This window comes from Olea europaea, chromosome 21, assembly GCF_002742605.1.
Source record: "Olea europaea var. sylvestris chromosome 21, O_europaea_v1, whole genome shotgun sequence".
NCBI classification, from domain to species: domain Eukaryota; kingdom Viridiplantae; phylum Streptophyta; class Magnoliopsida; order Lamiales; family Oleaceae; genus Olea; species Olea europaea.
The window spans coordinates 6,385,616-6,398,124 of record NC_036257.1 but is presented as its reverse complement, the minus strand read 5'-3'; the positions used below and the strand labels follow the sequence as shown (position 1 = coordinate 6,398,124).

Genomic DNA, 12,509 nt, shown 5'->3' with positions numbered 1-12,509 from the left:
TGTAAAATATTTTATTAGTAAATGTATGATTGAAAATAATCCTATAGCAAAAACAATGAACAGGCCAACAAGGAGACATATATACACATTTTATGGGCCAAAGTGAAATATACCCATTTTCTGAGAATTGCTACATGTGTATAATTGTCTATATAATCATATCCATAATTAAACGTAGCACTGAATTCAACCTTTAATGCAAATTTCACACTTATACATCAATAATAAGATGATTGTCACGTCACATTATAAATATCATTATGTCCAATAATTATATACAAATAAAATTTTTGGCCATTTTAGATACCAAAATGTAAATATCCCACAACATAACGTGGCTAAGAGAGCTAAACCCTCGAACACTCTCCTTCCACTTCCCGAAACAAAACCCACAAAGGAAAAAGACTGTAATTTGAGAGAAAGTAGTAGGAGCATTGAAGATGAACAAGAAGGAGGTGTTTAAGCTAGCAAAGGGATTCAGGGGAAGAGCTAAGAATTGCATAAGAATAGCAAGAGAGAGAGTGGAAAAGGCGCTTCAGTACTCTTACAGAGATCGGCGGAACAAGAAACGTGACATGCGCGGTCTCTGGATCCAGCGGATCAACGCCGGCACCCGCCAGCATGGAGTATGTTTTTCTTCATATATATATAAATATTTTTTACTTTTTTCATGTACCATACAGTTTAATTGTCTGTGTAAATTGTTTTCCTGCTATATTTTAAGAATATGAGTCTGTCTGGAATCCCTTTTAGTTTGGTTTAGAGGTTTAAAGGGTCTAGAATCGGTATGGGTTCGGTGAATTTCAGAAGAAATTCTTTTATTGATATACGTGTATTTTATTGAGTGTGGAATTGCCTTTGGTTGATTTAGGGTTAATAAGGGTTTGAAGAAATTGGAATAAAATTTGTGTTGTAACAGTAATTTCGTGCATTTACAAGATATAGTTTCAATATGTGTGTCAGTCTGCTATACGTTGGCCAATAGTGGGGCCCTCATGTTAGCGTGCGTTTCTATTTGGAAACTTTAAATGAATATATATTGTTGTATAGATCTAGGTATAATAACTGATAATTTTTAATTGAAAAGGTAGGTAATTTCTTCATGGCACCAGGACACTCTTTGAATCCCATTATTTGCATTGTGGTTAACTTAATGATTGCGTATATAGAAATGTTCTCATGAATGCATTATGGATCATTTGGAGTGGAAGAGCTTGTGAGGTGCTGGATAACTATAATTGCTGCCCACTTTGGCGTTGGATTGCCGTATATCCAGTACCCGTTAAAAAAATGATCAAGTGGTCGAGGTCAGTCTGGGTGAATACAAATAGAATACTAATGTATGTCTATGGGCCAAGCTGTAGGAGGGGGAATTGTACAGCATCAAGAGGGAAAAATGGTGTTTGCTTATTATGACTTTTGGATGATAGCACCAGCTTTGTAGCTGAAGTGAAGGCATTGCCTTGCACAGAGAGTTGGTTTCCCATAAGCACTGGCGAAGTAAATCAGTACTTGTGGAGGTAGATTGTCTAAGGCTAGCTAACATTGTGCAGAAAAAAGAGAAAGGGCCCTGGTTGGTACCCGTTGGAGAAGGGTAAATTGCAGCAAACATCCTTAACCTTTATCCACTTTTGCACTTGTACTCCCCAACGTGTCTCCCAATATTTGATAAATTGGCGGCATTCATCCAAATTGATGGATTCCATCCAATTTTCCTTTAGTCAACTCCTTTGACCATCAAATTCAAAAATTTTAGGGGTAAAATGGTTGCTTCGTTATTCTTAATTAAAATATTAAAAAGATAAAGATATAAAATTCATAAAAAAGAATCAAAATAAATAAATAAATCACTATTCATCTTCCTCACCCTACCCACGCCACCACTGCCATACCACCATTTTTGATAGTGAAACAGGTGGGGTGTGGTGGTGGAGGGAGGAGGAGGAGATGTAGGTGGGGTGTTGGTGCTATCCTATTTTACAAGCATAGATGCTATATGTTATATTATATCGTAATATGCTATATACTTTATTATATGGCTGATATGTTATATGTAGTAATTTAAGTGTGCAATTACATATGTGAGGGAGTAGCATTACTCCTGTTACACAATACAAACATTACTGAGATAACCTACCAAAACGCACCCACCAGTAAACACCAAGCACTTGTCAAAATAGCTTTAAGCACTCCAAAAACATGCAAAAGCCAAAGTGGGCAGCAATTATAGTTATCCAACAAGTTTATTTTTTGAAGGATAGCTTATGCTTGTATGCTTTCAGTGTAAGAGGTATGTTCCCTAGTTTATATCTTGTGGATCTACTTTTTAACCCGGAGGTAAGACCCTATGCTCCCATCTATGTACTTCACCTTAATATTAATCTACAGGTAAGGGATGGTGCCAGACCCCATTTATGGTTGGTTGGGACCTGAAAAACTCCTAATTCAGCATTAATGGAATTTATTTAAAAAAGAAAAAAGTACATTCTTGATGGCAAATTGTGCAGTAGATGTATGTATGTTGTTCATGAAATGAAGTCAAATGGATGTTCTATGTGGCAGTGAGATAAAAAGGAATCTATAAAGATCTGGATGCTAGAGACGGAAGGTTGTGGGGGCAAATAAACTTATATTTGTTTTCTGTGAAATGATAAAACAAAAATTATTGAAGAAAATAGCACGTGTTCCATCGGACAAAGCACCAATACCTGCCAGCTGATAGATTTCAGTTATTGGACTTTGCCTTCTGTATTGAACAAAGTATGTAGTAGTGGCACATTTGGAACCTTCTTTTCATAGGAGAGTGAAGAGGAACTTGTATTATATAGGAACCCTACTTTCAACTTTGTGATTTCATTACTTCGATTTAGGAAAAACCCATATCCTTGCCACGGAGCTGACTGCACCTTTGGTGCAATAACAGGTGGATTGTATGACTCTTTTTTGGTGTCGCAGCGAAATGCTATTTCAGTCTAGGATTAGCTGAATGATCACAATCAATGCATGGGGACATGAGATTGGTACATTTAGTTTGCTTCACTCGAATTATTTCTCTTTGTAAATTGACATTATAATAGATTAATGGTAATTTCTATGCAAGAAACCTTTGCTCCTCGTGTGTTATTGATTAATGCATTGACCGAAAGCAGAATAAACGAATATTATGCTTACACTTTCTCCTTTTTGAACTGGTCAAAAATTATTGGTGGCTACTGGAACGAATCTATAATATTTTTTATATCACCATCCATGTAAGAATGGGAGTGGCGGGAAAGGAGGTGAGGAGTTGGAGATTGAACGTGGCAGTAATTTGTGTTCACTGTTTACTACGGTTCAGTAGTATAGGTTACTTTTGCATAGCAACCCAGATTGCCATCCCAAGCTTTTCTTCCCTCACAAATTGGGGAAAAAGGGGAAGTCAACTATTCTTAGATGATAAGCCTGTGTCAGTGCCAGATGTCAAAGGTATTCAATTTTTTCCTTTTAACTTGATGATCTTGTATATTTAGGAATAATAAGGCTAATTACATGGCTGAATGTCAGTCAGCATTGTACATGTATGAAACAGAATAAATTCCTTCCAATTACAACTAATATACAAAGCATCTTTTCTAAATTGCTAGCTGTAAATTAGTTTCCCTTATTAGTTCGTATAGCATATATCCAATTGACATCCACCTCAAATTGATGTTGGGTGATAAAAAAAAATCAATATGCTCACAAAAAAGAGATAATGTTGTCATGTCATAGCTTTGGTAAATATATCGGCAATCTGAAGATCAATGGACATATGCGAAAGAGAAATAATACTAGTATCGGAAGTCTCTAGATGAATGACAATCCACTTTGATATGTTTTTGTATGCTCATGATATTCTATTTGCAGCAATTTGAATAGCATTTGTGTTGTCTGCATGAAGGGGGTATCAGATTAGATTGAGGAAGCGAAGTTCAGCTAAAAGCCCACAAAGCCAAATAATCTTAGAATAGGCAACGGACATGGCACGATATTCGGATTATATTTTGTAGATTTGGACACACAAGCCTGCTTTTTACTTTTTTTGGAGATCAAAGAATTATCAAGAAACATACACCAAAACGTAATAGAACGAGTATCGGGACACCTAGCCCAATTCGCATTATTAAACGCAATAAGGCCAATAGGATAGCTAGCAAGAAAAAATCCACGATGACAAGTACTTTGGAGATACCGAATGTGCGACGAACAACCCCAAGATGGAGATGTTGTGGAGCTTGCATAAATTGATTGACTTGCTGGACGATGAATGATATATCAGGCCTAGTGATGGTCAAGTAGTTGAGGCTCCTAACTAATTGCTGAAAGATAGTGGGATTAGGAAAGATATCACCCTCCTGACGATGATATTTTACATTGACTTCTAGAGTGTCAATAATGAAAGAATCCTGAAGACGAGCCAAAGTGATCAAGTCTTGAATGTATTTATGTTGGTTCAAGAATATACCTATGGAATTGGTATGTACTTCCAACCCTAAAAATATGTATGCGGACCAAGATCATTCATATGAAAGGAAGTGTGTAGATGCTATTGGAGTTGAGTGATTAACTCAGAATCTATGTCGGTGGTAACAATGTTGTCTACATATACAAGTAAAAGAACAATACCAGTAGACGTCTTGCAAAAAAATAGAGAGGAGTCGTACTGGCTCTGGATAAAAGAAAGCTGTAGCAAAGTAGATCGAAACTTCTTAAACCATGCTCGAGGAGCTTGTTTCAACCCATAACGAACCTCTTTACCTTACATGTGAAGGAGAGGAAAAGAGACTCGGAGAAGGTGCTATGTAAATATCCTCCTTGAGATCACCATGAATAAAAGCATTTTTAACGTCCATCTAGTGAAGAGGCCACCTCTGAGAGGTAGCAATAGAAAGAACAGTGCGCATCGTAAAGAAAGATGGAAGAAAACTAATTTCAGGATGTTGAACATGAGTAGTAAAGAAAGATTGGTGTTCAAAGAAAACAACATTACGAGAAATACAAAATCTGTTAGAGCAAGGATCATAGCAAACATAGCCTTTGTGCGTAACAAGATAACTCATAAAAGCACATTTAACAGATTGAGCTGAAAGTTTGTGTGTTCATGATGAGGTAAATGAACAAAGCAAATGTACCCAAAAGTATGCAAGTCATAATAAGTAAGATATTGATTATGAAGATAATATGAAGAGTTAAAGTGTAAAATTTGGGAAGGCAATCTATTGATTAAATAAACTGTAGAAAACATTGCTTCAACCTAGAATTTTGAAGGAACATAGGAATCGAGTAAAAATGTACGAACATCCAAGAGATAGCGATTCTTTCGTTCCCTACCCCATTTTGTTGAGGAGTATAAGTACATGATCGTTGATACAAAATCCCTTTCTATTTTAAGAAATCATGAAACTCATTAGACATATATTTCCTACTCAAATCAGATCGTAAATTTTAATACTGGTGGAGAATTGGGTCTAAACATGTCACAAAAGTCTTGAAAACTACAAGTACTTCATATTTAAAATGGTGAAAGTAGATCCATGTGTATCGATTATAATCATCAATGAAAGTCACAAAATACTTTTACTGGACATGAGAGTCTACAGGCGTAGTGCCCCAAGCATCATTATGCACAACATCAAAGCTCTTTTCGGCACGACTACTGTAAGAAGGGAAAGGAAGAGTCCTTTCCCAATTTGCACGTAGAACAATCAAAGCACAAATTATGAGAACTGTTTTTATTACCCAACAAATTAGAATTTAACAAATAAGATAGGATAGTGGAGTTTGGATGGCCGAAAAGTTTTTGCCAGACTTTGCTTTTATTGTTAAATAGTTATACAGGCCAAAGATAAATAACTATGAATAAAAAAATATAATGGAAATAATCATCCAATTTTAGACCCTTTCGCGAGTGTTTTCACCTGATTCTGCACAAAAACACCACGAGAGAAATGAACATTATAATTGTTATCAACTAATTGACCAGAGGAAATAAAATTTGTAGATAAATCAGGAGATATAAAATTGTTCTGAAAAGCAAAATTAATGTTATTAACAGTATCAATAGCTAAATGACTATCATTAGCTATTTGAATATGAGATAAGCCTTGATATGGGCGAATATTACAAAGGCCATCGGAGGAACTAGTCATATGATCTGAGGTACAGAATCAACTAGCCAAGACTAAGATGAGGTATTATGTTTACCTTGAAGTCCCAAAGTAGAGAAAGCTGATACAATCATTTGTTGCACTATTTCAGGAGTAAGAACAGATTGCGCAGCAGCAGAGGACACCTCAGGAGCTAGTGGACTGATTACTACTTGATATGCATTGGCTTAGCGATTCTGAGTTCGAGTAGGACAATTTTTGATAATATGTCTTGACTTCATGTAGCAATTGCAAGACTTCTTAGTACAATGAGTAGCATTATGCCCATAGTCTTTGCAGTTGAAACATTGGACTTTCCGCATATCCCTTCCTTTACTATTTTCGTGAGCTGCGTAAGCGACGACATTAGGTGTCATATGATGTCGCTGAAAATTGCCTTGTGTTGTAAGACGTTACTCTTCTCAAAGTAACTTCCCAAAACATAAATCCAAAGGAAGAGGCGGACCTTGATTCATCAAATTAGAGCGAGTTACCTCAAATTCTGATCATAACTTCATCATAAACTAATCTTGTTTGCTCTGTTCATGAATAGTCTGAACAGGATCAAAGGATTCGGCTGGTACCTTAGCATAGATAATTATTAGCAAATTCACCCCAAAAATTTTAAAACCTAGAAAAGTAATCCTGGATGGTGAGATTGCCCTAAGTGTAATTTGCAATCTCATATTCCAATTGAAATCGTCTGGCTGTGTGGTCTTGATTGTAAACCTTTTTCAAATACTCCCGCATAGCTTTAGTAGTTTTATATGGCCTTAGATTTATGACAATCATAGGATCACAGATCCTAAAATCCATTTCATAACTTTAGCATGTTTCACTGTCCATCGAGCTAATTTGGTATTCTCAGTAGGAATTGGGTCACTTCTACCAATGTGACCCCATAAATTTTTTCCGACGACAAATAATCGAAATTGAGATTCTCATGCAGAATAATTTTTCCTCATGAATCGCACACCAAAAGAATATGAAATGTTGGTTACCATGGGACTAATAGTTAATTATATTAGTAACAGTCCCAAATTAAAATTTCAGAATCCAATATAAATATAAAGCCAACCACAAGATTGCAAAACCTAATCTTAGAGCCCAACTAAACTTCACTGTTTAGCAGTCCCAAAATCAATTTATTTAGCCCAAAATAAATCAATTAAGTTGGCCCAATTAAGTTAGCCCAATGATAAATACTGAATGATTGGTCTAAAGTCAGCCTAAAATAAATGAATTAAGTTGCCCTAAATTGAACTTGCCCCAAATCAACATACTAATGCTTACCTTCATGGCAACGGCAATTTACCCATTTTGAATCTCACCTAGGCAATTACAGCCAACATAGAGGATTCCGACCACCTACAGATGGTCTGTGTAGGCCTGGCCAAAAAACAGAAAAACCAAGCAAACCGAACCAACTCGGGTCTGCTTAGGTCGGTTTTGACACAGGTAATTTGGTTTGGTTTAGTTTTCTTTTGAACAAAATCATGGTGGGTTGGTTTGGTCATGGTTTAAAGCCTCAAATTGCCAGTTAATTGAACTAACTCAACTCACTTACAAGTTTACCTTTTTTATTAAAAAAAATTAAAATCAAAAGATAAGTCATAATCTCATAACTATATCATGATTCACTCCAATCTGTGATGGTGTTGGTAAGTAATAGTACTAAATTTCTTTTCACAAGCTCATTATGTTATACTTAGTCTTTTTTCCCTACTCAGACAATTAGGCTACATAAAGTTTTCCGTTGATTTGTCTCTGTTAACCTGATTTTATTTGTTAGTCAATAATTCCTGTAATATAAAGTTTTTTAGTTATTTTAGTTTTTGTAATCTAATTATGTCCAAAACTTAGACAATTTTATTTATTTTTTTTTTTTTAATTTTTTTTTTTTTTTGGATTAAAAGTCCAACCGACTAATTGAACCGAGCCGAACCGATTTGGTTTAGTTCGGTTTAAGAGTTAGACTGAGTTGGTTTGGGTTGAAATTCACCTAAACCAACTAATTTGGTTTTGGTTTCGGTTTCAGGCTGGAGTCGAAACTAATCCAAACGCTTAGGCCTAGGTCCATGCTGTGTCAACCAATACAAAAGGTGCCGACAAAAATTAGAAGTTCACGAAGACTTTGATTGTCTTAGATGATTGCGACTCCCAGATGATTGTGATTGAATTCCGACTAAATTCCCAGAATCTTGTTGAAAAACACGAGTAATTTCCGGCCACCATAGAAGATAAAGATCAGAAAGAAATTCACAACTTCAATACCCAAGAAGACTATCGGAGTGTCGTCCAGTGCAATCAGATTTCCGCACTCTACTTTTGGGCCAAAATTTTTTTTTTTTTTTTTTTTTTAATTTTTTTTTTTTTTTGGATTAAAAGTCCAACCGACTAATTGAACCGAGCCGAACCGATTTGGTTTAGTTCGGTTTAAGAGTTAGACTGAGTTGGTTTGGGTTGAAATTCACCTAAACCAACTAATTTGGTTTTGGTTTCGGTTTCAGGCTGGAGTCGAAACTAATCCAAACGCTTAGGCCTAGGTCCATGCTGTGTCAACCAATACAAAAGGTGCCGACAAAAATTAGAAGTTCACGAAGACTTTGATTGTCTTAGATGATTGCGACTCCCAGATGATTGTGATTGAATTCCGACTAAATTCCCAGAATCTTGTTGAAAAACACGAGTAATTTCCGGCCACCATAGAAGATAAAGATCAGAAAGAAATTCACAACTTCAATACCCAAGAAGACTATCGGAGTAGTCCGAACCAAAGATTGAGTCCTAATTCAAAGACGAGACTCTGATACCATGTCAAAGGTAATCAATTTTATGCTTTTAACTCGATGATCCTCATTGTGAGGATTCCTTTGCATATATAGAAATATTAAGGCTAATTACACGGCTAAATGTTCGCCACCACTGTACATGTGTGGAAACTGAATAATTTCCTACCAACTACAACTAATATACAAAGCATTTTTTTCTAAATTGCTGGTTGTATATTAGTTTCCCTTAATAGTTCGTGTAGCATAAATCCAATTAATGCTAGCGAGTCTGGACAAACTGTTGGATTTTATACACAATGATAAAGAGAGAAATAAATCCAAGTTTCATGTAATTGACTGTTATGACATGTATTTCGCTTCAATATCGACCTATTTGATCCAGTAAATCTGTGTTCCACTCTATATGAGTCACATACACAACACAGACATTAAGTTACTTCGGCTCACAAGCAAAGCTCAGAAATTAAGTGAATAGCTAGTTTTCTACCATGTCATCAAAGTTTCATGTAATTGACTGTTATGACATGTTTTATAAAAATGCCAGGACTTTGGTGGTACTTCTATTTTTTCACGACAGCTCCATTCTTTCTAGAATTACTGCCAGCCTAAAAGATAGACAATCTGCTGAATATATCAGTTTGCAAGTTCTTGTTTATGTTTTAGATTTGTTAAGCTTAACAGTTTGATTAGTATTTGGCAATTGTGGTGATCCAAGCCTCCATTTTCGACTTTTATTCTAAGATAAAAATTTAGCCTATGTTTGGCCCCCCATTTTTTCCAAAAACTCATTTTCAATCACACATTCCCTTATAAAACAATTTTATATGTGAACCCAGGGCTTTTTCCTTACTTTCAACAACACATTCTTCAATGAAACACTATTTTAAAATGCATTTTGGCCCAAAAATGGGGCTCGAACAAGGGCTAGGTTCCTAATCAAATTATTTTATGTGGGTCATAAAGCTCTGACTTGTTTTCTCTGTTGCATGACAGGTGAACTATGGTAATTTTATGCATGGGCTGATGAATGAGAACATCCAGCTCAACAGGAAAGTTCTTTCAGAGCTTTCAATGCATGAACCATATAGCTTCAAGGCCCTGGTCGACATCTCGCGCAATGCCTTCCCGGGAAACAAGGCAGTCGCACCTCCCAAAAAGGAAGGGCTTGCGATTCTCGTTTGATTCATTTTATCGTTTATTTCCTGAAATCATTTCCTGTACTTCTCTTCAGTATTCCTAATTTTATTCTAGAAGGATTTTTATATAAATTTCTACAGATGATAGCTGTTTCTTTCTTGACTTTCTAAAGTTGGAAAATGAAAGTTGAATTATTCATTTTCATGGTTTGAAAATAGTTATTTTGACTTTATTCCATCAAATGGTGACATTTTTGTTCTGTGAAGATGGAGCACAAAATGTGTACACCATGTAACGTGATCTCCAGATTATCAGAAATGAAAATGTCATGTCCAACTCATTCTGCACCTTAAATTGTGCCCATCTTTCATATCTTGGACCTCCTCTTTATTGAGTTGCTCAAAGGATAATTACTTATTGAATGCTTTTGCTTATAATTGAAGGCTTATGCGGTCCGCGCAGGAGTTCCATCAGACATTTTCTACATTTTTTCAACAAGTTTTCATGATCTTGATGATGATTTGGTGATAAACGCAGTCTTAAACTATTAAAAAACTAAAATCTTATTCTTTTGCCGAATTAAAAATATTCTTTCGCCACCAATAAGTTGGTTTTTCGTTATTAGTGAAAGAATTACAAATACCTTGTTGGTCAAAGGTAGTTTCCTCGGATTGATTTTTGTGTATGATATACAACTTACCTTATAGTTTCGCTTTCGCATTGAAAAGGCCAACTACCTTCCAAGCGGGTTGTTTTCTTTGACTACCAAAGAGAGACTTTTATTAAGAAATGTCATCATGTACAAACAAAGGGATGATATGAAAGTAGTACAATTGACCCAATTTAGAGGAACTCAATTATTAGCCAACTAGGCTAAAATGTAGGCTATTTTGTTCCCATTGCAGAGAACAAAACAACACGTGCCACATTTAACTTCCCGCAATGGATTGCGTTACATATATATCATAACTCATAGATTGATTTACTATCAGATGATATGACGAGATTTGATTGGGTAAAATTTCGTCACCGTGTGAAAAATTATGTAAATGATGATATACAACACACATATTCCTTCTACAATAGTCATCGCAATTCTTTAAATTCTTTACGCATAATCGAAAATCATTCGCAACATTATTTTGGCTTCTCATATGTTAATTGGAATGATTTTGATACATGAACGAATAAAGTTAGAACAATTACGGGATAATTTTAGGAAGCTGTCTGGTCTAACTTAAAATTTCAAGTTAAAATTAACAATTAATTTAATAACACATTTCGTCGACTTCAGAAATTTTTCAACCATACGTCATCGTCTTTAATCAAAATCTATTAAAATGTCTATTTTAATCTACACTAAACTAAATAGGGGCTAAATAACTAGATTTAGTTTAACCGAAGCTTGTCACTATCAATTAATCTGTTCGTTGGCTTGCTATATTTCTTTTTCTCTATGAAAAGTCTAAAATAAATTATTTTTGGCATATTCTTTTGTATTATCCTGACACAACATGAGCACGAAAGGTTTTCTGAATTTTCTTTCATTTCTTTAATAGGTTTGGTAGTATACAACTGGAAGAAAATTGAATATTTTAAATGGGACAGCCAACACGCGGTAAAGTTGTGGACAAAGAAATATTGGAAGAAAACGGCATGATAAAGCCCTAACAGTTATATCGAATTAATATTGGATAATTTTTAATTAGAGATGTAAAGTTGATCGAGGTCGAACGATTGTTGAGTTTCAAACGCGAAAGTTTTGAAGTGTTTGACGACTCGCTTACTTAATTTTGAGCCTAACATGGATTTTATCGATCCTCATACTCTTTGATTGCTAGTTCGATTCAATTTAGCCCATATTTTTCTTTCTTTAAAATGAAAATTTTTAATTCTCACATTGATTTTCAATCACATTTATATAATAAAATATTTTGTATGCAAATTCAACATTAGTCCCAATTTTAACCGCACATTCTTCGAAAATTTACTATTCAAAATAATATATATTTTCAAATGAGTCTGTTCAATAGTGATTATGAAAATTAATTTTTTGACTCTTAAAGAGAAAAGTGAATGTCACCTGCGAGTGAACTGGTAAAAAATAATGACTATTTTAGAAAATTAACGGTCAAAAGATTAATTTTTTAGGGTGAAAAATTGTAAGTAAATGGGGGCTATGTATGTAACATTGAGCAATTCCAATTATTTCATTTTATGCCGGCCTGTTTTCAGTCGTTTATTCAGCCCTTTATTTTAACAATATATTCTTCTCTCTTTCCTCTGCACCTCCCTTCCTCCGTCCCATCTCCTCTGTCTATGCAATTTTTTTTTCCTGTTCCAACTCAGAAACAGGTACAATTCTCACATTCTTCTCTGGGATCTTTCATTACTTTTCAGCTAAAATATTAGCGGT

General features: G+C 35.1%; 2 protein-coding genes across 2 annotated transcripts in view; both read left to right on the top strand.

Moving 5' to 3' along the window:
• Nucleotides 1-312: 312 nt before the first annotated feature.
• Nucleotides 313-10,294, top strand: LOC111370482 (50S ribosomal protein L20-like). The gene is made up of 2 exons (XM_022992198.1): nt 313-626; nt 9,950-10,294. Exons 1-2 carry the CDS (start codon nt 441-443, stop codon nt 10,136-10,138), a joined length of 375 nt encoding a protein of 124 aa, XP_022847966.1. The 5' UTR covers nt 313-440; the 3' UTR covers nt 10,139-10,294.
• A 1,969-nt stretch (nt 10,295-12,263) lies between these two features.
• The window catches only part of LOC111370049 (ADP-ribosylation factor GTPase-activating protein AGD12-like), a 3,669-nt gene continuing 3,423 nt past the window's right edge, over nt 12,264-12,509 (top strand). The window contains exons 1-2 of the mRNA XM_022991760.1: nt 12,264-12,278; nt 12,443-12,448. Coding sequence (XP_022847528.1) covers nt 12,264-12,278; nt 12,443-12,448 — 21 coding nt within the window. The remainder of the gene's footprint in view (nt 12,279-12,442; nt 12,449-12,509) is intronic.

What these genes read in the sequence shown, in the direction of transcription:
- LOC111370482 (XM_022992198.1), top strand. Translation starts at nt 441, where the DNA reads ATGAACAAGAAGGAGGTGTTTAAGCTAGCAAAGGGATTCAGGGGAAGA. An exon ending in CCGGCACCCGCCAGCATGGA is followed by an intron (nt 627 to 9,949) that starts GTATGTTTTTCT and finishes GTTGCATGACAG; the next exon opens with GTGAACTATGGTAATTTTAT.